Source organism: Echiichthys vipera, assembly GCF_963691815.1.
Source record: "Echiichthys vipera genome assembly, chromosome: 22".
NCBI classification, from domain to species: Eukaryota; Metazoa; Chordata; class Actinopteri; order Perciformes; family Trachinidae; genus Echiichthys; species Echiichthys vipera.
The window spans coordinates 20,313,523-20,340,554 of NC_139847.1; the positions used below are offsets into that span (position 1 = coordinate 20,313,523).

The following is a 27,032-nucleotide window of genomic DNA, read 5'->3' on the forward strand; positions in this document are numbered from 1 at the left end:
GGAAAAGAATAGGATCGATGGTGAAAACTTAACCGCTAACTGTCTGTTGGGTTGCTCAGGAACTATGCTGCTTTCCTTTCCTCCTTTTCCAAATCAAAATAACAGATAAAGCCTGGTTATATACTGGTGTAAGTGATCTAAAGCACCGTTCTGGAACAAAATAATGAAATATGGAAAACTTTCAAAGGAAATGTTCGTTTAGTTATGTTCACTTCAGTAGCAACGTGTCAATCATTCTCTTAAAACCATGTTTTTGAGGTTATTGATAGGAACCAAATAGGGACATTATGAACTGTATCCGTGTACATTATATTGACACGCAATCTTCTCACTGTTTCTGAACACAACAGGTGATATTTTTTCTGAGAGAAAGTCCGCTTTTTTCATTCCCCAGAAATAAATTCCATCAGCCGCCGCTGCTCTGCACCCCCACGTCTGTCCACTGCACCCGTCTACCAGTCCACCTTTAAGATATTTTTAGCTATACATCCACACACTCAACAATGAAAAAAAAATATGAACGTATTAATGCACAGTGACAATATTACACAGTAAAATCACACAATTCTGTTCAGATCAATGTGACGGTGCTGCAGCACTACTTTCGAACCCCTATAGAACACCTGTCCAGATTTCAGGCTGAGCAGACAAGGTATCCAGGTCCTCCTGGGGGGTGCCCTAAACAGAGCGACAGCCTGGCTGGGGACCGACGATGGAGACCCTGATCACCACTGGATCTGCTTACTGGGTTGTCTGCAATGTATTTTGGCATACCGATTACATCGGTTCACCGGATGGTCCACAAGATTGCAGAAGAGGTGGTTGCTGTTTGGTCCAAATTCATCCGTCTGCCACAAAATAAGGAGGAGGTCCTGGACATGGGGGAAGGGTTTGCCCTAGTAGCGGGGCACCCTGCCTTCACGAAAAAGCAGCTTGGGCCATTGATGGGTCACATGTTCAAATTAAATTTTTATATATATATTTGAATCAAATTGTGTTATTTTTATTGATGCACTATATAAACGTAGTAATTATATTATATGCAATAATAGATGAAATTTGTTGGAGACTACAGTAGTCTCACTTTGTCCCACAGCACACTAAAATAGTTTAGATTTGTGTGCACTGCCTCTGTTGATAAGTTATTGTATCAAGTGTCCATTTCATTATAATATTCAGATTGATCATAAATAATTCAACGTGCACATGTATTTTTAGTTCTGTAAAGAAGGTGGAGGTGAGGTCCAAATTCTTTGACACATTTGAGCATTTAAAAATGAAGTTTAAAGTAACGCAAAAGTTACTTTCCATAGTAAATAGTTACGTTTAAAATTTGCAACTCAGTAACTAATGCAGTTACTTTTTGGGAAAAGTAACTAGTAACTATAACTAATTACTACTTTAAAGTAACATGCCCAACACTCCACCTGAGTAATGGTGTTTTGACATTAGAGTGTGTTTAAAAGCCTTTTGACTACACGTGGTCAAAGCCACTAATGCAGCGCATACACTTTGTACTTTAGTTGGAGGACCTGGATCAGCCCAGTTTAGTCCTGTCTGTATATATGCTGATTGTTATAGTGGTTAAAGAGTAGTGGTTAAGAGTATCACATTGATAATCATTGTTCATTGTAGCCTGTGTTGTTCATTGTAATTTTCATGTATTGTGCAGACAGTAGGTGCTTGTTTCTCAGCCGTGAAGCCACAGTGGGAGTGTGTGCAGAGAAGAGATAAAAAGGAGTTTGTGTAGCAGTCAGTAGATAGGGAAACTACGGGCGAGGGAGCACTGAGGCCTTCAGGGACACTGTCTGTGGGTGTGTGATATCTGCTTATACCTATAAAGGGGAAGTGTACTCTGTATCAGCAGATCTCATCGGGCTTGCAGCCTGAACACATGTGATTCTCTGTGGTGACGTCCCCAAAGATCTTTGTATTCATAAATATCTTAAGCTTGTTTGTGTCCAAACTGATCACTTCTCATGAACAGATCCGGGGAGGCTGCTTCACTGCCTCGACACATTCAAAGCAGTCACAAGCAGTTTTTCCACTGCAGGTAGAACCTTCTCACTGTAGGTGTGTGTAGGAGTGTCACGGCCAAAATACATAGGTCCATCATAATTAACTGAAGTTGCTACATTGACCATGGGAGCACATCACATCTCTATTTTTACGTAGCTAGTCTACGTAAAAAAAATAATTTAATAAAATACCCCAATTTACCAGAGACAATGAAAGCGATGTTACGTTCCACATCACGTGCAACCGTAAACTAACGTGCATTGGTTAAGGACCTGTCTGGCTCTTAAACTCGAGGCCTCTTGCTTTCAAACGGAGGCTATTTTCTGGATCTTTCCGCAGAAATTAAAATGAACTGGCATCAAAGAAGGCTCATCATTTTGACAATAAAAACAGCTGATATAAGACACAGTATCTATGTATGTAGGTTATGCAAGGATTGGACTGTCTATTGGACTAAAGTTCTGCTAGTCACCTCCAGAGACTGCAGTTTAGATTTGTCATTTCAGCTGTAAAAATAAGATAAAAATAAAATAAAAATAATAATAATAATTAAAAAAAAGTCGCACCTTGTAGTCTATTTAGAAGTCAAATCAGCCCAATATCACAAATAAAAAAAGAATTGTGGTACTTTATAATCTCTACAGCTGTCCTTCACTCACTTCAGTTATGTTGCTTCTGATTCTGGCTTTAACTCTTGCAAAGTTAGTCTGAAATCCATTTTTAAATATGAATTTATCAGAATGGAGAATGCAATTGCAACAATTCTGCTATGGGGCAAATATGTACAGTATTTATTGAGCTCTCGTGAAAGAAGTAACAAAGAAACCCAGCCTGCAAGTGTTTTATTTATTCATCAGCAGAACATTCTGTCATCATATCAATGTTACTGATTCACAGAGAGCTTGTGTATTGTTTCTACATATCAGAAAAGTACAAGGCCTTTTAATAGTAGACATTTGAGAGTGATGTAAGTGTGATATTGTGCGACTGTGTGTCATTGTGTTTTCTGTTTGTCCCACTGCTCTGGTGTGAGGGTCTTCTGTTCAAAAGCGTGGATCTGTTTCAGCTCCTCGGCTAAGCAGGTATTCACCATCCTGTTAAAACACAACACACAGGTTTGGAGTGTACAGTACATGCACAGGAGTCAGAGGAGCAGTGTTATGAAGATCTTTACTTGTGTCAAATCAAACTTTGGTTTATGTACAGGTTAGGAAGTATTATGATTTGCTCACGGGTCAGGCTGTAAACAGCACTAAAGCCAACCACATATTAAAAAAGTAATTTTACTCCAAATGAGACATTTCTGCAGAGAGTGTGCGTGTGCTTCAGAATAAGAGTCCAAGCTTAACGCATTCATCTGTGTTGGACCAGTGGAACATGTCACCTTGTGATTCTGATGAAGAAAAGAAAATCTTCCAACAGCAGATTCTAACAACTAGTAATTGTAAAACAAGTGTCATTAGGCTGCGTTCACTTTTTACTGCACTGATCTGTCAAATGATCAAATAAACAAAAGATTACACATATTGCATTTTTTTTTTATCTCATTAATGTAACTCCCTTTGTTCCCCATGCTCATTCTACAAACACTGATCAGCTCTATAGCCAGTGTTAGTATTATGAACAGAAACTCTGCACCAGTATACTGCACTTTTGCATAAGCAGTGTTATTGACAGGGTTTTTAAAGACTGGTGAGCGGACTCCGGTGAGCAAAATTCTCTCCCAAGGGAGCATGACTCCCAACGCCATGGTATGAATGGTGATAACACGGTATAGACATTAATTGACTATATCATTAGATATGAATGGTGAAGTCACACCGATAAAGCATGGTAAACAAGGCCGTGTTTTAAGACGGGTCAGCGCTCTGGCTGTGAGGCGGGTGCTACCTCAATAACATGGTCAGCTTCCCTATAGGCTATTAGCCCTGGTTGGGTCTAGATGGTTACCTTAGATCTGGCTGGCTTAGATGGCACCTGGCTGGCTCAACTCACTAAACGCTGGACTCTATGCTTTCCTTTGATATGAAAATGTTATACTGTGTATTGTACGATGTACCTTACTGGCGCTGCAGGATCGCATGATATTTGTGTGATGATCTATTGGCTTTGTTAAGCTCAATTACAGACTGGTTCGGTTTGGACTCAGATATGGGGTGGTTTCTTGTAGCATAGCTGTTCTAGAATAACTTAAACACACGATATAATGGATAGTGAAACAACTGTGTGTTTATAAAACCTTGTCAGTAGGGATGGTGAGATGAAGCATTGGAGCTTTCCATCCAGTTGGTTCACTCTTGGGCTTAAGCTCCCCAGCACTTCATTTGCTCCACTGTGCCACCAAGTGGACAATACATGTAAAACAGGCTCAGGAGTGATAAGAATGACACCCTGGCTTTGGTGAATCTTTGAATTGAATTGTGCTTAAGTGATAATGTGAACGAACAAATAATATACTCATTAATATAGTGTATGTTTTTCTGACCGTATGATGGCAGGGGCAGAGGGGGGAGTTCAAAGTAATTGGGGAGAGGGTTGTGATGTGGATGTGCCTGTGTTACAAGGGACATTTTATTCATTTATTTAAAAGTAACTTTTCCACAGTGCTGGGCTTCTGGCGCTTTATTTTTGTTGAAAGCATTTCACCGGCTTTAGAAAACACCCTTTCACAGGCCGCAGATGAAGCTGCGCTACAGAGAAAACTAACAGCAAGTTGAGATATATAATGTTACCATTTTAAACCATTTCCCAAATCAGTTACATGGTACAGCCGGCTCACAAGGCTTCAGACATCCCCACATCAGCATCGACACAAGCCTCCACACAGGCTTCTCAAAAAGCTTCCTCGATTACTTGACACACGCTTCGAAGCCTCGCCAAAAAGACACATCAGTACTTATCAGTTTGATCACTGATTATTTGGTAGGCCGATATTGAACTATCACAGACAGATCAGTATCGGCGTATATGTTTTATGATATGTGTCGATATCAAAACCTTTTTGACAGAACACATGAGACAGTAAAACGATGCTTGGGGTGAGTTAGAAATGGTATATGTATTTGAACTTTGACTGATTGATACTGAACTTGATGTTTATTTAGCTATTCATTTTACTTTTATTTATTTAGTTTTGCAGTGTTCATTTCTAGAATTGGTCGACAATGTAATACATTGTACGTATAACATACTGTGTGTATAATAATCTGAAGTATCCTATAGAAAAGTTATTTGCTTAAGAAAAGCAGCCTTCTTAGCACATTACTGCAAATTGTGTGCACAATCCACGTCGTAGAGCTTATATCAGCCGCCATATCCCTGATCTGTAACTTTTCCCAGTCTAAATAGTATTGTCTCAAAAGTCCCATGTCGTCCGGGCTTTACCTATAATGTCAGCAGAAATCACTTTTGAAAACTAACACTCTGTATTTTATCATGGTATTAATACCGTCTGCATGGCCCGCCCCTGCTTGTAATGTCCACACTGCACACATCCATTATAAGATAGTTACTACAGTGTGTGGTACCTGTGTCTCTGTAACAGCGGTTTGCCCTCAAACTGGGATGACACCACCACGACTTTGAAGCTGGCAGCACATCTGTTGTGGGATGTATCCTCCACTTCCTGTAAGACAAATCAAAGTTGCCATTGCAATGCTTCTCATACTGGATTACTGTAATTAAGATGATCTCTATCTTTCTACCTGGCTCATGTTTTAATACCACGGCTGCCTAGTTCTTGTATGAGTTAGTCCTCTAATCCAACAAAACCAGAGACCATAATGATCTGCCTTGTTTCATTAGTTGGGGGCCTGCACACCATGTATTGTCATGGTCACATGTACAGTCCACCGGGCTGCAGCGTGGACTGCGGTAGGAAGAGGGAAAATGTAGCCTGGAGAATGGGCTCGAAATTGCTATAGATTACAAATATATTAAATACATAACTCCTCAGTTATGTTCTACCATGTTTGTACTTTTTCAGATTAGCAACATAAGGAAACTGTTTAAATGGAGTTCGCGTGTTCCTGCTCTCTACAGCACACTCATAAAGCTATATAAACACAGAACAACAAGAAACCTACCACGTGTACTGCCGCGAGCTCCTTAATGAGTGTATCCCGGATGTGATCAGCTGTAATAGCCATGTCTGCGTGAACAAAACTGTAATGTTAGTAAGATCAACCTGGTTCAGCTGCACTGGGGCTCAAATGTATGTATGCTGAGACCGGAAGTACGCTACCTTCAGGTGTAAAATGTCTATAGCTCTTAAAGCACTGTTACAGCAGAGTTGTGAGATGAAGGTGTAATTTAGAAGTGTATCATTACCAAAGGTTGTTTATTATAGATATTACACGCTCGCTCATTGCAGTCACCGTGTTCATGGGTGGGTGGGTGGGTGGGTGTCACTAACCGCATAACCGACTGAAGAACGCCCGAGACTTTGGCCAATCAGCTGCGGTATATACACATTAAGGGCGGGGCATATTTTTTTAAAGCAGCGAATCACACTATTAGGGGTCCGTACAGAAAGACAAAATAAATATTATTATCAATTCATATAAACGTCAAGATATGTTTCGAGTTGACCCCATTTCAGTTAAATTAGTAACAATTTATTGTGGTCTATGAGGTTAGAGTTTTTATTTTTATCGCAGCTTGACACATTGCGTCATTTTGAAACACATTTGATCAGGCAGTTTTGTAGGCTACTGAGACAGGCTCTGTTTACGTCCCAACCGTAACAATGTATTGATATACTTTATGGTTTTAAGTCCGCTATGGGTAACTCAGAGCCCTCTACACACTCTCTAGCATGTCCAATATCTGCCTTCCTGCAAGTCATGTTGCCTGGAGAGTAGCAGTGTTACCACATCATAAGTGGCGAACATTTTATAAGTGTTATTACTGTTTTCGTCCTGGTTGTACTAACGTTAGCTAAGATGTACACAAGTCAGCTCCTCGGCTAACTCCAGCGATGCTCTATCTAACGTTAAAGCTATTGTACGATAACACCCTGCTGCTTATTTGATCCTAAAATGGTCGTGGAGGTTGAGAGCTTCTTCGGTGTGTACATGCTCTACTGCACCAACCCTAAATTCAAAGGTCGGATTTATATCGGTTTCACTGTGAACCCCGAGCGCAGGATCGGGCAGCACAACGCCGGGCGGCACAGAGGGGGCGCAAAGAGGACCAGTGGAAGAGGACCATGGTATGAGCCGACCATACTCTACTATGCTACTATAGGATGGACCCTGTGTCATTACATAGTTAGTGATATTCCTCGTGTATTCCTTGTTCTTCAGGGAGATGGTCTTCATTATACATGGCTTCCCCTCCGATATTGCTGCACTTCGGGTAAGTAAGAACAAGTGACTGAACATCCTCAAAGCAATTTCAGTCAAAAGCAACTGGACTTGGTTGTTTGTCTAGGAAGACGTTTCACCTCTCATCCAAGAGGCTTCATCAGTTCATGTACGCATGTGACCAGGCTGGGACTGGTCCTGGTCCCATGTGACTGGACAATATTGTTGCCAAAAGTAATAATAATAAATGTGACTCTATTCCATCCTAAATCATGAATAGTATTTGCCTGACATCTCTGTTCTTGACGGGCTGTAAAAGGCCCCGGAACAATCTAGGTTTGAAAGGGACAGCTTAGCTCCACTGGATGAACTGAATCAGCCTAAGCCCCACATGTGCTTCAACATCACTATGAGGACATGTATGAACAGCACATCAAGACAGAAAGGATTGTCCTTTTATTTCTGTGGGGGACAGTAATTCATTAAAATGCTTTTGGTAAATTCTTGATTCTGATTGGTCAATAATGGCTTTCTATGGACTGTTTTTTTTCTGAATAACAGACCGTTGCCATGGACGCAGTTCTGATCATAGACTCAGGAGAATCATTTTCAGTTCTATAAAATAATTTTTAAATAAATCATTCATATCAAATGCAGGGCTCAAGACTAACCTTTGTCACTAGGAGCACTGTGGCCCCCAACTGAAAATTTTAGGGGCGCAACCAGAAATTTTAGGGGCGCACACGTTAAATCAATAATAGATGGAGAAATGCAATGTGCTGTTTCAAATTCAGTGTCACATTTTTATTGTGCTCTTTTAAAGATGCGATATAGAAGGTAAAGTTACAGCACCATCACTGTCATGACAGTACAATATTAAAAAATATACCATACATTCAGAATAAGGGGTGTGACGAGACGATATACGGCGATATTTTAAGGCAATTTGAAATTGTCAGTATTTTCTTTTCAGGGGGTTGATTTTAGCAGACAGCTGTGGTGGTGCTGCAGGTGTCTTTGCATAGTACTCTGTTAGCCGCGGTGTAGCCTACAGTACTCACGCTGGTATAATATAACCCCACCCCCCCACACGGTCCACTGCGGGGGGCTTCGCCGCCTAAAAGAGCCCCGCCCCCAACCGACAACATAAGGCACTGCTACACAGAGAGCGAGATATTAAGCAGTGTGACAACCGTAACTCACTCATCTCACTTTATTAAGTAGACTGACACACACCTGAGTTTTCTCCCACTGTATGTGTTTTAAACATATGTACCGTATCTACACTGACTGATCAGATCAGTCTGTATGTGTGATCTCTTCCCATAGAGCCGACATGAAAACTATTTTGGTTTGGTACATTTCTGTTGTTGGGCTCGTCACAGACGGAGACTTCAGGTCCGTCAGGTCCTGACACTGTGACTAGTTGTGTTACGTGTTTGTGTTACGGTGCTGATGGCACTATCTTCTCACACTGCTTACATGATCTGTCACTCTGTTGCTGTTTAGCCCCCTACATATTAATATGGAGAGACATCTGGTCGCGCATGTGCAACTAGATTTAAAATCCAGTCGCACACTCTCAAATTATGGTCGCAGTCTGGAGCCCTGTAAATGATTTATTTAGTAAGTAGCCGAGTATTAAGTGGGATAATGTAGAGTGAGGGAGTCATTAGCATCTCTCCACTACCACGTCTCTGTGAGTTAGAGATAGCCCTGGGGCGGCCAGCAGAACCGCTGAACGCCCACACAGGTGTTTCGGTTATTCTGGCTGATTAGACCACTGCTTGGGGTGAAGGTGGGCGGAGCTTTGATGGGAATTTATGAGGTCACAAATCTCCATTGAGCACTAAGAATGATAATGGTGTAACTTGTCCTGCCTTAACATGTGCAAGAAAGCTAACAGGAGACTCAGGAAGATGTCAATCACTTTCCCTGTTTAACTAGCAGAATAAATACACAGCAAAAGGTTCACTGATGGACCATCATCCAGAAAACAAGAGCTCAGACCTGCTGCCAAAACCACAAATAAGTGACCTAGTTTCTAGACTCTGTTAATATAATAGCCTACTTTTACACAAATCATCTCATCTCATCTTATCTAAATTAAATCATGTCTGACTTTCAGGGTTTTCCGCAGCACTTTACAGCTTAAGGTGGCCACCTAAGCAACACACACCTGCCACCTTAACTTATGTCTTCCAAAAAAAAAAACCAATTATAAAAGCTATTTATAGAAGCTTTTCTCCCTGTCATTCCAAACCGTAACCGACGCCAGTCTCCCTTCTCTGCAGAACACATTTTAAAAAAACAACAAAAAAAAACGTTTTTAAAATCTGCCTCCGAAATATATGCCTCAAATCGTGTGATGTGTCCGGACAGCGGCATGTTACCTTTACAGCGTGTGAGCTGGTCTTATCCCAGAAACTTGGCTCGTGGCAGGTTACTTGTGTCTAGTGGCCGGGGTTAATGGAGCCGGAGGACTAAACAGCGAGGTGGTGGTTGCAGCGATGAACTCAGGCTTTATTACTTCACAGTGAGACATATTCACGGGCATAAAAGGCCCTTTGTTCTGCTAGCACTCGGGCAGAGTATGGACTGTGTTACCATTATGTTCACACCACAACCTACCACCTTAACTAACACATTTTCTGCGGTAAACCCTGACTTTGTGTGACACCTAAAACACATTCACAAATTTCACACAATTCCTCATTATTTTTATCTCCATGACCATGTGAATAAATGTGACGTTTCCGATACTTTTCTGACTTAACAACTCAGTTTGCACATTTTTATAGCTGCTGATTTAATATTCCTACGTTCCGGCATCCTGAATCAACCTGAAGGGGTTTATTTCACAATATTGTTTCCTGCTCCCTCTACATGATTCCTTACATGTACTTACATCAAAAACTAAATTGTGTCGTCGATTTCCCAACTAGTCTACAAAGAGCGAGATAAATGGAGAGACACTGGCGGTCGTTAGGGGAAAGTTAATGCGAAAAATAAAACTTTATCAGCCGACTGTTTCATTATAATAAATCACCATCAAAGACACTGTGGAGTTTTCAGTCTCCCTTGTGTCCATTCATTGAACTCTCTGAAACATCAGTCACTTCTTAGTAAATAACAAAGAACACAAGCACTCTGTGTTGCTGGTTTGTCATGTGTGACAATTCTTTTCAGTCTAATTCGTCTGATCTCCATGGTTCCTCAGATGAGGGTGAAACACACACAGTCAGGCCAAAGGGACGTTAGTTCCAAGGTTAGGTTTTAGGCTACTCATGAGTTTTAAACCCAGAATAAGCAAGTAAACATTAATACGTTAGTTTCACTAGATTTTTGGAATAAAGTATTGAAAGAAATGATTATTCCGCAGTCTACAGTTGAAACAACCCTTCAGGGTCTCTGTGGGGTTTCTTGTTGCTTTCCAGACTTCAACTCACCTGAAGATATCGGGCCCTTATATTTTTTATTTAATTCTAGCATAACAAAATCTTAAATAATTCTATATCAAATGACTTATCCCAAGCAGATTTACTAGAACTATGTTTTCTGTCTTGAAAGATTTACTCCAAATTACATCCTTTAAAATTTAGTTACTGATGTCCTTTCTTTCTTCTCTTTCTCTGCTTATTTGCCTTATATATCATATTCATTTGTGAAAAAAGCTTTTATCAAAGAATAATTCTCACTAATCATTCTGTTTGTCAGTTTGAGTGGGCATGGCAGCACCCTCACTCCTCTAGGCGTCTCTCCCACGTGTCTCGGCGCTCCAAGAAAGAGTCGAGTCTGCAGTTCCACTGGCGCGTCGTTTCCAACATGCTGCGGGTGGCGCCTTGGAATAGACTGCCGCTGACGGCCCGCTGGCTCAAACAGGAGTACAGGATGGACTTTGAGCCCAGTCTGCAGCCTCCTCTGCACATCCCCATCGCTTACGGGGCTGTGAGAGCCAAAAAGAAGCTGCCGCTGCAGGCTGCAGGAGAGGAGGAGAAGGGGGAGGAGAAGACATCCAGGTGTTGTCTCTGTAAAGGGCCGCTCAAGGTAGAGTCTCTATAGAGATTAAATGCTGTTTATTAATGGAGGAGTTTAACATTTTGTAAAAGATCCCCAACCTGTATATAATCAGTGTTGTGTAACATTAGCTATTTCAGGGGAGTGATGTGCTGGAACTCTCTTGGATGAACAACATTGTACCCATTCACACATTCTGTGCAGCATCAGGGAAGACCCAGGACCAGGTGGAGAGATTATATCTCCACACTGGCCTGGGAACGCCTCGGGATCCCCCAGTTAGAGCTGGTTAATGTGGCCCGGGAAAGGGAAGTTTGGGGTCCCCTGCTAGAGCTGCAGCCCCCGCGACCCGACCCCGGATAAGAGGTTGAAGATGAGATGAGATAAGATTGATTGATTGAATTAGTCACATTAGCTCACATTGGCTCCACCGCTTGGAAGCTAGGCTAACAGAACACATTACTAGATAAACAGGAGTGGGAGTCCAGTGTCTCTAGCGGAGGTTTCACCGGCTCCGGGTGTGAAGTGCAGGCAGCATTTATGATCTATGATTTAAACTGATATTCAACAGTGCTCCAGATTAGCATCTACTGTATGTGCCATCGATAGTAGGCTTTATTACAAGTCATGGTGCAAGTGCTGCTATTTAATTAGCATAACAGAGCTAACGTTAACACAGTGTGTTCCCAAACCATCTGTACAGTTGATCGAAGAGCAAACCCTCTTGTCACTTATGGAAACACCACCACAGGAAAGACCACAGTCCAGGCCGAGATGTTTCCGCTTAGAGCTGTTCTTTACTGTACTCAATATGATCAAATGTTGCATGTTAGCTTAGCACTAAAGCTGACACTCTGATAGAACAACATAAATCATCCGGTTTTAGAAAAAAAAACCCCCCTCTACGTGCACATAGAGAATGTTGTTTGTTTTGTAAAAATCCACCGCGCCCATATCATCCTGTCCACTCAGCACAGTTCACAGTTTGTGCACACACCATAGACCCTCGCCATGCCCCTTGCGCATGTTACAATGTCACATGCACACGCCTCAAGCTAGGCATACGCTAAATGAAGTTAGCAGTTGTTATCCATGATTTAGTTAGCCAGCCTCCCTCTGTGTAGCCTGTACCCCATGTTGTTTATCGATGAGAGAAGACACAGGCGCGTTCACAGGAATCTGGTGCACACGCACTGACGAGAACTTGATGGGAAGGAGCAGAGGAACTTGGTGGTAGAGTGGGAGGGGCGTGAGTAGACTCGATGTGCCAGACTTTTTGACCGCAGCTTTAATGCTAGGACTTAATTTTTAACAGTTACCATGTTAGCGTGCTAATATGCTAGCATTAGCATATTTCCGTATATGCATACAGTCAAAACTGTAAAAAAACAAAAAAAAACACAGCTAAACTCATAATAATAATTCCCTGTACCTTCCACCTGGATCAATCACTGCCAAACTAGCAGACTTTCTGGTAGGAGGTAAAATAATGGTACAGCTATGTTCTGTAGTCTGGAAAAAGCCTTGAATTTTAAATGGTCATCCCTTTATTCCAGTACAGTCATTAGTAACTTAGCTGTAGGCAGCAAGGTGAACTGACGTGTGTACATGTTTGTCTCTTTCTTTCCCTCAGGTGTCAGAAATGCTGAGCTGTTTCTTGTCGTCCTGTGAAATGAGCAGTCACGTGACCTGCCTCGCTAAACATTTCCTCAAGTCAGAGCCGTCCCACCTCCTGCCAGTGGAGGGTGAATGTCCAGCCTGTCATCACTCTGTGCTGTGGGGGAGTCTCATCCGCCATAGTCGGGCCGATGGGACTTGATCTATCAACGTCTGTGGTGAGTCGGCACTCTTTATGTTGGCAAAGGGATTGGAGCGGTGGAAGGGAGGGTGGGTGCGTCATCTGATGACCAAATTTTGCATTACTGTATTTTTTAAGATTCTGGTGGTTTCACAGTATATCATGAATGTTGTTTTGCATGACTGGGCCTTATTCTAGATTTATAGTGGCTTATTCTGCTGGCAGGAGTTCATGCACTATTAAAACTTGCTGTTCAAATATTAATGTTACTACACATTGATGTGTCACAGATTGTTGTGAGTCAGTGTGTTTTGTCCTGTTAACGACAGTTAGTGGTGGGTTTTTAATGGTTGTTATAAAAAGGTCTAACCATTCGTTAAAAGGGTATGCATTACACTCAGCTCTTCCCGACTGTAGCGTTATTCACAGTGAACAAGAGGTTTTTGCTGTTCAATAACAGTATCTTCAGATTCAGTGAGATTCATGACCAACGTTGCTTTGGTGCATTTGAATTTGAATGGAAAGGGTAATACCAGTTTGCTGCTACCGTACAGTCGGACAGGACTTAAAGGAAAACTTCATTTACTTACCTGTGTTACCTTGAATTCTTGCAACAAAAAAATGATTCTCCCACAGTGAGTGCAAATTTATATAGATAAACAAATGATTAGGGATGCTTCTTTACAGAGACAGAGGCTCAGACATACTTTCCGTGGACAGCTCCTACAATATTGTGCACAGGTTGCACTGGCCTGTCTGAGCTGCATCCACCTGTGAGGTTGTCAGCTGTTTGGCTGCCTGACATACTCTGTCAGTGCGTTTACATGCAGTTTAAAAACCAAATATTATTCGGTTTAAGGGCACACCCTGGTTTCTTGAACACCATGTAAACACCGTACCCCGGGTAAAATCTGGGTTTTCATACCCCAGTTAACAGACCCAGAGAACAGTGGCAGCTGCTGGTCTTTCAAGGAGGGGAAGCTCATTTTTCCGACCTACATCATAAATGTGTTTTTTTATTTATATGTAAATTCTTCCCTTTGTTCCTTTTCAAGAAAATGATCTGTGACCTTGTCGTACCAACTAGGCGTCTTTTCCAGAGACTTGACCAGTGTCCTCTCAATGGCAGCAGAGCTAGGCTGCTTAAACGGCCTTGGCCCAGCTGGAGCTGCTGCGCCAGGCTACTGTGAAGTGTGACCGCCTTTGAGTGTGAGTGATGGTGACGGGGGGAGAAGCTCCACAGCTGCCGCTGCTTGTTGGGGAAAGAAACCACAGAGTAACAGAACAGAGTCTCCAAACACAACGCTAGTGGTTTTTAACAAAGACAAAGTCTCTGGGGATTGGTAAAGTCTCCGAATCAGTGTGGAACAACAGAATGAAAAACTTGGAAAATGCTCCGGTGGATGTTTACTCTTCAAGATCGCTGATTTGCTCATTTATCTGTCAATCAAAAAAAGGATTCCGCCTCAGACAGCTCATCCAATCATCATGCAGAAGCCGAGTGTCCGGGCCAGCCCACTGCCCCATAGACCCCCAGAGACGCTGAGCGTCCGATGGGCGGGACAAAGCCCAGCATTTATCCAATGAGTGTCCTGTTTGGCTGCAGTGGAACAACCCGCTCTACGCTTCCCCATCAAAGTCAGTAGAAGCTGAGCGTCCGACTGTGTAAAGAGCTGTGGAGCTGTGGGGATGAATGAGAAGGAAGCTGCTCCAGTTACCTGTGATAAGGAGCTGATTCTGAACTAAAGATGAAGGCTTTCTTGTGCGTATTTAGTCAATGAGATGTACACACAGCAGTATATATTTCACCACTTTCTTTTTTTTTTTAGTGACATTTTAGGGGAAGCTGAGCTTGCAGTCTTAGAGCACTCACCACTGGTAGAGAACTCCTTCAGTTCCCTGATTATTCATGTACGCATCACGCATGTAAACAGCGTTCTCAGATTTTTAGCAGGTTTCTCGTCTGCGCATGCTCCCCACGCCACAGCAGTGGATTCTGACCAGGAAATAGAATAAAGCAGTAAGCAACAGCACCGAAAACAAGGTGAAAAAAACATTAACATTAATACCAAGAAACCCCGTTTTGGCCACAATTCTGTCCAAAAGTCGGCCATTTGTGATTTCAACCCCCTTTCATGTATATGTGGGGAACTTCAATAATATGATTATTCCCTAAAACCGGGGTAAGGTCGTTTTCGGGTTACTGATGTGCATGTAAACACACTGTAAGCGTCATGGAACTCTAAGCCACTGTCTCACATGTACACTGATCACTCTTTTTTCTAGCTTTTCCACTTAGTTGATGGTTTTCATACACACAAGTCTAGGCAGTTTACCAAACTGGAAGAACACAGCAAGAGTTGGTTTTGCTCATGCACGCAGGGTATGTGGTTGTATCCTTTATGAGTAGCTCCAACTGCTTTGTATCCTGGAGCTTTGCATCATACCATCAGTCCAAGCTCTTCTACTATTACCAAGACTAGGGCTGAAACTCCAGTTACTCCAGTTACTCTGAAAATCTCTGCTTTCGGTTTCTGGTTAACTCACAAGTGCGTCTGCGGTTGGCGTAGTAACTGCAGATGTTAAAAACAGGAAGAGAATGTGTAACGTTGGCTATACTCATGAATGTTTAGTTTTTCATGAATGTTAAACAGAACGTCACCTCCCTGATCAGTCTTTATAGTTTTGTTTGAGTAAATGTGTCAGTGGACTTTTGTTTGTTGTTTGTTGGAGAGAGAGACTCACTCTTCCTGATAAAATCTATCTCTAATTCATTTATGACTAAATCTATTTGTCTTTAAACCTGTTTGAGTAAACACACGTGTGTCACAGAGAATTTTATGCTCCACTTTGAACTGTGTAAATAGTCAACATGGTAAATTGCGAGTATTGCTTCAACACACATCTCATCTCATCTCCTCTCTCTCTGTCCCTCACGCATGCATGCACACACAATCACACACACCCAGATAGGCCTACCCCAGACATAATATACTTTATAATGTTAGTAATAATGCAAAAATGTTTATTCTTTTATCCGATTACTCAATTAATCGATGGAGAAATCAATAGAATACTCGACTATAAAGAGATTTGACAGCTGCAGCCCTAGTTAGGACCTGTGAAACCTGTGATCTGTGACTTGGACAATGGAGATGTTTCTGCACTTGCTTCATCTTCATGAACAATGCTGCCTCAGAGACCTGGAGATCACACTGGCTGCAGCCTGGTTAAAGAAGATATGCAAATATTCTATTGGAATATCTTCTTTCTGTGTCCTAAATCCTCCGGACTTTATACATTTTAGGTATTCTAACCAAAGAAAATTACATCCACAGTTACCTTCTGCACTAAAGACTGTGACCAGATCTTTATTTTAAGAACTAATGTCTTTGAAGAGAATGCAGTTTTTGCTTTACTAATTTGTCCTCTGATCTCCCACAGAGCCCCTGGGCGGATGAACTGCAGATATGAGGAAGTGCAGCCTGCGAAACTGGGCGTTTATTTCCTTCTCAATGAACTGTGGTGTCACGTGGCACTGTCATAGGGAATTATGTTTGAAGGACGTGCCTTTTCAAACTGAACATCTCTCCAGGATCCTGTTCTGATCATGAGGCAGTACAGGGTTGTTGTTGAAGTGTACATAAAAGATCATTTTTCTGTCGCATTAATACAGAAGTGAATCAAGTCATTTACTGTCATTTACTTTTACTTTCAAATAAAGAGATGAAACATTGACATGTTGCCACCTCACCCGCCAAAGCAATCTCTTTCACAAAGAAAAATAACAGTGGCAAAATGTGTTTTTATTAATCATATTATTAGTTTCAGTGACAAAAGAAACAAAGTGTTATACAGGTAACGATCATCATAAAGTCACCAACAATCTTAACAAAAACATTTGAAAAAAGCAATAATCATTTATGATTTGACATGTGTTGTGAGCTTTAAAACTAAGTTTATTTGATTCCATACAGCTGTAGTATTTCACTCCATGGTGGTCCTAAGCAGGCATGTTAAGTGAGACTGTCCACCTTTGAAAGAAGAGATAACACAATATTCCCTCCACAAATGAAAGGTTGAATGAACTATCACTGAAACACTCTTGTTCACTGTTGTTGCTTCAGTCTGACTTGGCCTGAGATGAACACTAGCTTATGGTGGCTTATGTAAGCTAGATACAGTATGTCCATGTAACTGATATTACTGAGCTGTTCACAGACTTTATGACTTTCTCTACTCATACTACTGTTATGGTACATTTTCACATTTGTCATTACCATGTAAGTGCTTCATGTGGCCACAAGTCAGCCAACATTACATACTGTAGGGACGCTTTAATGTCCTCCTGTAAATACACAGGAAGCACATGCACATGAGCCTGCTGTGGCATTTTAATTGACAGAAATATGGTTTAGAGAAGGAATATATATATCACTAAACAGGTATCTAGTGAAGGTAATATGCAAGTGTGAGTACATTCTTATTGTTCTTATAATACTGAAGTTCTTGCTTTAAGGAGCTCTACTCGAAATACTGAAAAAAAGTGCGATGAGAAAGCCTCCACACGGCCCTCAGAAGTCTGTGAAATACTGACGTGTTTTCACGGCCTTGCACACTCCACCGTCTATCACAACACAGAGAGAGACACTGGGATTACAGCACTCAGGGAGAGTGAGCTCATTCTCTGCTCTGGACGCTGCTACTCCACTATATCTCCAAATAGAAAACATTTGTTTGCTGCCATGTTAATGCTCTGAATGTTCAGTACAGGTCCTTTAAAGTGGCATTCATACATTTTTCTTCCCTTTTACCACTTGGGTTCAGTGGAACCAGCTGTAAACACAAACTTGACCTATTATCACTATATGACGTTGCTATGACAAATCTGTTAGAAAACATTTGCATACTTTTACATCCAGCAGACACAAAGCAACATTAGCTCCTGAGAAAGATCTCTCTCTCTCTTGAGCTGCTAAAGGCTTCCCTTTGTTCACCAACTAGACTAACTGTGTCTGTCTGCTGCTCAGCAGGTAGTTGACAGGGACTGATAATGAGTCAGAGACTTTAGAGTGGAGACGGACATAGCTTCTGGGTCTAAAGAAAACGAAAAGTGTGGAAGTGCTTTAAACCGGCATTCTTTCTAATGTCCAGCAGGGGGCGACGTCACTGGCTCCATAAAGAAGTCTGATTGTACAGAAAATGTACCACTTGTATGAGAAATGAGCCTAAACCTTTCACTTGATATATTACCTCAGTGAGCATTTCCCTAATGAGTTTCTGGTCTCTATCACTAGTTTTAAGTCTTCAACACAGCATGTTTGAATTATGGTCCCATTCAGAAAGCAGCGTACGCTTTGGGGCTTGGCTACTTTGTAATTGACCAATGGCTGTGCTGGATACAGGATAGAGGTTAAGTAATGCTTACTCACAGTGCTGTGTACATTAAAATAGCTGTGAATTTCTTTTTAGGTCTTGTCTATGTTAAGGTGCGTACATACTGGCTGCGTTTCCTGCAAACATACACAGTCAATGGAAAGATACAAATAAGAATCTTGCACGAATGGCGCTAATTGGTTTCATTTGCGTTTTCGGGCAACTCGACCAAGCAATTTGTGTGTTGCTCTGTCACGGAAGCCTACAGATCTGCCCCACAGGAGTAATGTATGTAACGTGAGTAAACACAAATGATCCAAATATGTTCCTGTGATTAAAGTCTCATGAATAAAGCAAGGCGAATATTTGCTTTGCATCCGGTCTGAACACCTAAGGACTTTGACCCACTCACAGTGTGTTTTCAATTCAGCACAGTTAAATGTTAAAATGTCTTGTTCAGTGTTCCGTTGCACACTAACGTTGGTCAAAAAAACATGTTGGCAATGGCCAGGAGGCTTCAAAACAGTTAACCCATGGATGACGTCACAGTAGCTACGTCCATCTCTATTATACAGTCTCTGTGATGAGGTTAATAGGAATGGCAGTCCGGAGAACCAGAAAAATGAGCTTGGGGCATCTGCAGAGGTGAGAACTCTTCGTAGGTTCATCACTACAACACTTTCACATTACACATGTTGGTTTGATCCATTGTTAATAAAAAAATATTGATTAGTGCAGCTTTAAATGTGTTTGTATGTTGCTGAACATCTGTCTTCTGCGCTCGTCCTCACTGTTGGACCGCGGGCACCTGTACAGTGATCACCGGCTGAGAGGGCCAGAAAAGAAGCAGTGTAAGCCATGGGATGGTTGACTGCTACAGGGGAAAGTTACTGATGTGGTGGCAAGATTTTTGACACAACTAGAACATCTCTGCAGCAGTATCGCTACAGCTTTTACTCACCATTTTGGGAGCTGGCGAGCAGCAGTTGACCACCTTGCAGCAGTAGGCGGCCAGAGTGACGGAGATGGCCAACAGAGCAATATTAATGACCACACCCTCAGCATAAAAGTGGGAGTGGGTGCTCTGTAATAGGGATAGGATTTGAATATCTTATGCTTGGACAGAATAAATAAAGATAAAAGAAAAAAAATAATGAAAAGGGTGAACAAATTGACTACTGTGTCAAAATGCTTTGACACAGTAGTCGACTCAAAATACACATTCTTCAAAACTGTTAGAAACAGTGCTTAGAAACAATTATAGCTCACCTCAATTTTATGGCAGGTGTTGCCATAAGATTCTGTGGTGTTGGCGTCATAGTAATAATGCCAGCAGAAATAGGGCGTGTCATCCATTTTAATCAGAGTACGGATTATGTTGACGACTGAGGCGCCACTGGCCACAATCTGCATCCCCAAACACGCCCTCAGCTGAAAAACAACACATTGAGCTTTACAGACTGGATCAAATGAGAGTAAAAGGGCAGGATATTGTCTGTGTACTAAGTCATTGCTGCCAGTTGAATCTGATCACATACGGAGAAGTCTGAAGGGGTCAGTGGACTTGGGTAACAACCAGCTTACCCAGTGACTCATCTGACAATAGAGGAAGTGACTGAAAGCAGGTCTTGTTGTGAGGCAGTCCGATAGTGCAACATTCTCATGACATTTTGGGGCGGCAGTAGGCCTGCACTTGTCTCTAATATGCCCTGTAGGTTTGTATTGTATGAGTTATGCACAAAAATCTATATGATATCTTATGAAACATGACGGCAACAGATTTGTACGATATCTTAGTAAATATGACTCTGTTTAAAGGGAAATTCCGGTGTTAAATCATCCCAGGGTCTTTTCCGGCAAAAACACTCATCAAATTTTTAAATTTTTAATATAACAACTATTGACGGAGAAATCCCAGAGAGACGCTAACAGCAGAATGTGGCTAACAGTGATTAGCTCGGGGCAGTACAATGAAGGCATTAAAACAGCTTTTTTAACCACTAATACTGCTGAAAATAACAGCAAACCTCAAACCAGCAGACGTTTGAATGATGTTGACGTTTGACTCTGGCATGATTTTACGCCGGGATTTCACTTCAACCTAGTTAAAAGGCGACTGGAAGTGGAATGTGAGGGTTAAGTTTAGAAAAGAAAAGGTGACGTTGGGGTTAGGTGTCAAAACGACTTGGCTAGGATTAGAAAAACGTTTGGGGTGTGTCTTACAGTCTTAGCACATCCAGGACACGAAGACCGTCCCTTCAGGTGAAAGTGTGTGTTTTACACCAGCCCAACTTAACTTCCCAAGTGGAGTCTAGCAGTCTTTTACTAAGTCACCTGATTATGCATTTTGCTCTGAACTTCATTTCTATGGTAATAAAAACATGAAATACATAGTGTTTCACTCCATTCCTTTTGGTAGTTATAAAATGAACAGTGAACGAGGACAGTCTGATGTGGTAGCTGTTTTTCCGTAGATTGCTTGTCATGTTGGTGTCTCCTCTTCAGCCAGGTGACTCACCGTTGGCAGATGGAGGTTCCGTGCTGCCACAGCCACACTCCCAGCTATTATCACCTGTGACGAGAACACAGATGATCCAACCAACAGTTTGTGCTGTCCTCCAAAATTTCACCAGTGAACTGCACAGTCATACACAGCAGAATCATGCCTGCTGTAACTAGGAGTGCAAATTGACATTAATGAAATCATTTCAGACTGACATCATCCTTTGACTGGGCAAACCTCTGAGCAGTGATGAAGGAAGTATTCAGTATTTTCTTTCTTTGCTTTAAGAGAGTTAACGTACGTCTGCAGCTTTAGTTATGGGGATATTTACTTAAAAAGACAGAACTGGCACTGGAGTGTGGTCTGAGACTATACACACTGTCGCTCTATGAGAGCTGCTACTTGTACCTGTGCATGGAACAATATTATCGACAGGACCCAATGAAAATCTGGGGACATGACTTACATTTTTTTCCCCCTCTGTATTGAAAATATAACATATTCTTAATTTTGGATGAGAAAAAATATATTTTAAGTCTAAATTAGAAATAGAGTCTATAAAGTCATAGAGTCATTTTAGTCAGACAATTAGCACTGTCGCCTCACAGCGAGAAGGTTCCAGGTTCGCATCCCGGCATGGGCCCTTCTGTGTGGAGTTTGCATGTTCTCCCCGTGTCTGCGTGGGTTCTCTCCGGGTTCTCCGGTTTCCTCCCACAGTCCAAAGACATGCATGTGTTAGGTTAATTGATGACTCTAAGAATTCCCCTTAGGTGTGAATGGTTGTCTGTCTCTGTTCGTCTCTATGTGTCCTGTGATAGACTGGCGTCCTGTCCAGGGTGGACCCCGCCTCACGCCCGATGTCAGCTGGGATCTGCTCCAGCCCCCCCACGACCCCGACCCCAGGATAAGCGGTTGAAGATGAATGAATGAATACAAAAAACCTTCTGAAAGATTGTAACCATTCTATTTCATGGTATAGTGTTAGAGGGTGGGGGTGGGCTAGGATCCTTTTTTCCGTGTTCTTGTGCATGTGCAGGGTGATGATGCATAAACCAACCCACTGTTAGGAGAAATAAATTGGTATAGTAGCCAGTTCAGTTCTAAGGGCGCACTCACACTGTCCATCCGTACCGTGCCCAAACAGGTTTCACGGCTAAAGTCTAGTTCCTTTGACCAGTGTGAGTGCCGTCCACGGACCATTTGGGAGAGGTGGGCACGTTTGCACATGTAGGAGCACGAGCGTGCACACGTGTACGAGCACGAGCACGAGGCCTACTCTGAGGTCATTTTCTGTGAGCCTGTTGGGACATAGAAAAAAGAAGGAGGGACCATGCGCGTACATTTATAACAATGGCGGCGAAAGGTTCACGTTGGTGTGATGCAGAGGTGGAGTGTTTACTGCAGATTTGGTCGATGAAGAGATTCAAAAACAGTCGACAAGACGCACAAAAACTCTGAGGTCTATGTAAAGATTTGGAAACAAAGTGACGCATCGCGATGACGTCATTAATGCGTGTGACGTGTTACGGCGTGGTGACGTATGGACAGGCAAGAAGCATTTGCGCGAGGCCCAGGCAGTGTGAGTACAAACATGCCTAGACCGCGGGGGGAGAGGGAGGGGGGGACAAGGACCCTAAAGCACGGGATGCGGTGCGGACGGACAGTGGGAGTGCGCCCTAAGAGCACAACAAATAAAATCTTGTAAGGCGTCTTCTTGCCCCACTGTTGGAGAGGGAAAAGCCCCTGATTCAGTGGAATGGCTCTCAACCATTCTATTTTGCATCCGTCTCTAACAAGTCCCCCAGCTTTAGGGATGCAAAATACTGAATCACAACATGTAACCGATGTTAATCCTCAATAGGTAATCTAGCATATTCATTCGGGGCTTGTAGTAAACTTTTTTTAAACATTTATTTTTTAAATGTATTTTTCATTGTTTTTCTAAAAGGCTTTTGGTAAAAAATTGGCACCCAACCCTCTGGTCGCCAATCTAGGGGCCACAAGTGTCCTTTTTTCTGTCAATAAATCTGAAAGAAGAGCAGTTCAGTTTGGGATGGTGATCACTAAAAAGCTGATTTTATGTGTGTGGAAACGGATTCTGTGCCTACTTATGACTTGTGGTTTGGAGAATTATAAACACTTTACATCTAGAGAGGCTGAGATTCTATAGTGAAGACAGGGGGATATGTTTGAGAAAACATGGGACCCAGTACTGAACTAACGTAAAAATGTGAGCTCATAAGCACTGGCTATTGTACAAAGCCTCACAGTGCCAACAAGAACGTGATCTTGCAGAAGTCTACCGACCTATTTAACTACTGTTTTCTGTGCTCCTATATTCTGTCTTTTGTTTACGCCAATTTTATAACCATGACGTATTGTTGTACTGTTTGATTTGCTGTGTTCTTTACTTTTTCTTCTTCTCTCTCTTCTCTTCTTTATGGAAAATCAATAAACATAGAATTAAAAAAAAGAAAATACTGAATCACTGGATTGATGACACAAGTTCAATTCAATTTACAACATTGCCTTCAATGAGCAGATATAACAAGAGCTTTTAAAGGCAGAACTACTGCACCTCTGCATACACTACTACCAGAATATACTGTACATATTTGACTGATCACCTACAGCTAATATAAGTTATAATACCTAATATAACCACATGCTTACCAGTAGAGATGAAATGAAGAGAGGTATATCAGATTCGACATGGCTCAGGCCTTTGGCAAGGAGCACAGCCACACAAATGATCTGAAACACACTCAGGCCGATCTGGGTGATCTGGGACAGCAGAGAGGATTCTTTAGACAGAGATGGCAACACTCATGCTATAGGGGAGACTGGGGATAGTTGGAACAATTTCTATTTCTCCACTCAGGAACAAGCTACGAATCACCTGCTTCACTCAGCACACGCTTAGTTTATTTCTTCTTATCTTTAAATATTATCGTGTCATTATCGTAGTTCTTTACTTAAGCAGCACCCAGTGAATGACACAGTCACGTTATCAGGAATTAAAAATGAGTGAAATTCTGGTGTAAAGTGTATTTTGGCAAATACACTGATCAAATAATCCATTGAAACATTAGAACGTCTTTTTTAACCACTAATACTGCTGAAAATAACAGCAAACCTCTGCAGCAGCAGGAGAAGAGTCCCTACACAGAAAACAAAGCACCAACAGGCTCCTTCCTTTGGGATTGACTTTGGTAATCCACTGTAATGGACTTTACTATGAGAGGAGCTGGTACAGGGGCCAGTAGGTAAGTCTTTAAAACACTCTTTTAATAAACTCTTGGTTCTCTAACTACGTTGTTGGTGCTTTGTTTTCTGTGTAGGGACTCTTCTCATGCTGCTGCAGAGGTTTGCTGTTATTTTGAGCAGTATTAGTGGTTAAAAAAGACGTTTGAATGCCTTCACCGTACTGCCCCAAGCTACTCATCACTGTTAGCCATGTCCGGCTGTTAGCCACTCTACAGGAGTTCTCTGTTAATAGTTGTTTCATGGAAAAAAATTGCCTCAATGGCTCATCAGATGAGTGTATTTGCCGAAAAAGACCCTGGGATGATTTTACGCTGAAAATTCACTTAAGAAAGTCATTTTTATATTTCATTCATATTTATATTTTTGTGATAGCATTGGCTTTGTTGTAGTTGCATTCATCAAACTTAAATCAAGTTGATTATAGTTTATTGTTTATTGATTTTTTATACATACAGTATACTTTCTGTATTTATTTAGCTAAGAGTTTACTGGTTTTCCTATACTGTATTTTTTTATACCTCTCCTGTGCTTTTGGAAGCTGCTGGAAACTCAGTTTCCTTGCAGGACTCAGCCCAAAGGATCAATAAAGAGAAGTCTAAGTCTAAGTCTGTTTTGTGTCTGTGTAGATACCTTCAATGCAAGTTGTTAGTGCTAATGTTGTAGCTGTTAGCTGTAAGGTAAGCTAGCTCATGGCTACAAGAGTCTGGGTTAGTTGTAACAACAAAATGTTACAACCTACCCCAAGCAAAATTTGTATTGATCTGTTTTCTATGAATTTCAGTATGTGTAGGTGTTAGAAGAGGAAGATTGACAGGGATGGGATGCCTCTTAACCACACAGTGTATATAAAGATGGATGACGCATCACTTCCTTTCTCTTTACAAAAGTGAAGCAGTAATATCCAGGATACAGGGGCCGCCATGTTGTAATTTTGCAACCAGAGTCTGCACAGCAGTGATGGGGTGGTAGAGTCACGTCACTGAAGATCAATACACTCACCCCACCAATTGTGAGTCAATGACAGCTGTCAATCATGACGTAAAAGAAAAATGAACACTTGAAGAAACATCAGCGTGATACAAACTGCCTACACCATCAGCAACCTACAGAAGCCCTAAAGGGTCATACATTACATACGTTTTAATTAATCTGTTTTCTCGTGAAAAAAATATCATTTTGATCTGTTTTCCCGTGATACCAGTACAGGAAGGAGTTTGAGTACAGTTTAATTTCATACAGTAAATAACCAACTGAAATCATCAGTGTTGTCTATAGTGTTCTTCAAGATATGAGACGTCTTTATGAGGCGTGACATGTCAGGTGTGATGGCAATCTCAGGACTATCCTGCTTCATTATCTATCAAATGAATGAGCTAGTTATCTCAGGAAAACAGGAAAATGATCTTGTTATAACGGGAAAACAGAGGAAATCAAATGTATGACCCTTTAAGGCTTCCGTAGGAACCAAACCATTTTTGTGAAAAATTAAATTTGAGGTGTACTTTGACTTTTGAGTTTGGCTCAGGTCATGTCCCATCCACTAACATGGAAGGGGCGGGACTTAAGACCTATACTGCAGCCAGCCACCAGGGGGCAATCCAGATGTTTGGATTCACTTTGGGGAGCTGTCAGGCCGTCCATCTTTATTATACATGATCTCAGCATTAAAGGAGAGCATCAAATATGTTACAATCATCCCCGGTTTCGGCTATGCAAAGTACGTACACACACACACACACACACACACACTGTACCCCCAGAGCTTTGGGCTCAGCCTCCAGGTACTTCTCTATCCTGTGGACGTTTCTCTGGAAGCTGACTTGGACCAGAGGGCTCTGGGCTGGGCTCATGCCTTCCTCCACCACCGCTGCTTCATCTGAAACAGCCACATCGTGTCTTCTGGGTTACACTGACACGGAACAGGCCCGTGGAAAACACAAGCGCACGCATTTGGCGTGTGCGCAGCGGAAGTCAGCGCCAGTATCTCCAGCAGAAAGCAACATCTGGACTTCATCACTCTGCACAAACAACACCGCCAGGGTATCGTGTCCTCCGTGCATCAAAGCTGTGAGATAAGGTTTGAATAAAGCGTTTTTTTACCTGCCATGGCCACGATATCCGCGGTCGCTTCCCTTTTCAACGAGTTTTCCAGCAGTCAGTCTGCAGATCGGAAGTTTTGCAACAACTCTGAGTTTGGGTGATTTAGTCCCGCCCCGCGTCTGCTCTGCGCCTGCAACATGACTCCTGCTGCGCACACACGCACACACACTCACACACGCGCGCACACACAGAACTGCTTTTCATTGTTTTCACACAAAATTCAGTGACCCCATTTGACCAAATCCATTCTCTTTTCTCATTCACACTGCATCAGCTGCAGAACACAATAGGCCCGACTGTATGAAGGGGAGACCGGGGTTGGTTGTGTCTGAGGTTAGTTGTCACAGTGTTTATTACAGCCAGACTAGACGGCTCTTTCTCATCATGTTGATACCAAGCCCCCACCACAGCGACTTCCTGTTCGTGGTTGTTCCAATCAGGAAGCTCCAAAAAATGCAGTGTCCACTAGGAGTAGATTGCATAATAGAGCAGTTTCTCATTGACCCCCATGTTAAACAGGCCGTTTTCACAATATAAAATTAAAACCTGTTGAAGGCCTGGGAGAAAAGAACATTATAGTCTGTATGTTGAGGTCATATCTCCATGACAACACTGAGGGGGGTGAATTTTTCTGTAACAGGCTAGT

At 42.0% G+C, this 27,032-nt stretch overlaps 3 protein-coding genes across 5 annotated transcripts; 1 reads left to right on the forward strand and 2 right to left on the reverse strand.

Annotated features, from left to right (window-relative positions):
- Window positions 1–2,852: 2,852 nt before the first annotated feature.
- On the reverse strand, window positions 2,853–6,409 carry LOC310964333 (bolA-like protein 2). 3 transcript variants are annotated; one of them, XM_083937420.1, is made up of 4 exons: window positions 6,349–6,409; window positions 6,105–6,169; window positions 5,547–5,644; window positions 2,853–3,113 (listed from the first exon to the last, which is right to left on the reverse strand). In XM_083937420.1, the coding sequence occupies exons 2-4, from the start codon at window positions 6,165–6,167 to the stop codon at window positions 3,014–3,016; spliced, it is 261 nt and encodes an 86-aa protein (XP_083793546.1). In that variant the 5' UTR covers window positions 6,168–6,169; window positions 6,349–6,409; the 3' UTR covers window positions 2,853–3,013. The 3 variants fall into 3 exon arrangements, with proteins under 3 accessions (XP_083793546.1, XP_083793545.1, XP_083793547.1); XM_083937419.1 differs by having other exon boundaries at window positions 6,263–6,401; XM_083937421.1 differs by having other exon boundaries at window positions 6,105–6,183; window positions 6,263–6,401.
- A 401-nt stretch (window positions 6,410–6,810) lies between these two features.
- Window positions 6,811–16,829, forward strand: slx1b (SLX1 homolog B, structure-specific endonuclease subunit). The gene is made up of 5 exons (XM_083937487.1): window positions 6,811–7,231; window positions 7,326–7,377; window positions 11,043–11,372; window positions 12,976–13,177; window positions 16,585–16,829. The coding sequence occupies exons 1-4, from the start codon at window positions 7,059–7,061 to the stop codon at window positions 13,159–13,161; spliced, it is 741 nt and encodes a 246-aa protein (XP_083793613.1). The 5' UTR covers window positions 6,811–7,058; the 3' UTR covers window positions 13,162–13,177; window positions 16,585–16,829.
- A 96-nt stretch (window positions 16,830–16,925) lies between these two features.
- Window positions 16,926–26,489, reverse strand: LOC310963840 (membrane-spanning 4-domains subfamily A member 4A-like). Its single transcript, XM_083936780.1, has 7 exons — window positions 26,387–26,489; window positions 26,041–26,162; window positions 23,693–23,803; window positions 21,035–21,088; window positions 19,786–19,947; window positions 19,478–19,600; window positions 16,926–19,342 (listed from the first exon to the last, which is right to left on the reverse strand). Exons 1-7 carry the CDS (start codon window positions 26,391–26,393, stop codon window positions 19,304–19,306), a joined length of 618 nt encoding a protein of 205 aa, XP_083792906.1. The 5' UTR covers window positions 26,394–26,489; the 3' UTR covers window positions 16,926–19,303.
- Between the last annotated feature and the right edge of the window lie 543 nt (window positions 26,490–27,032).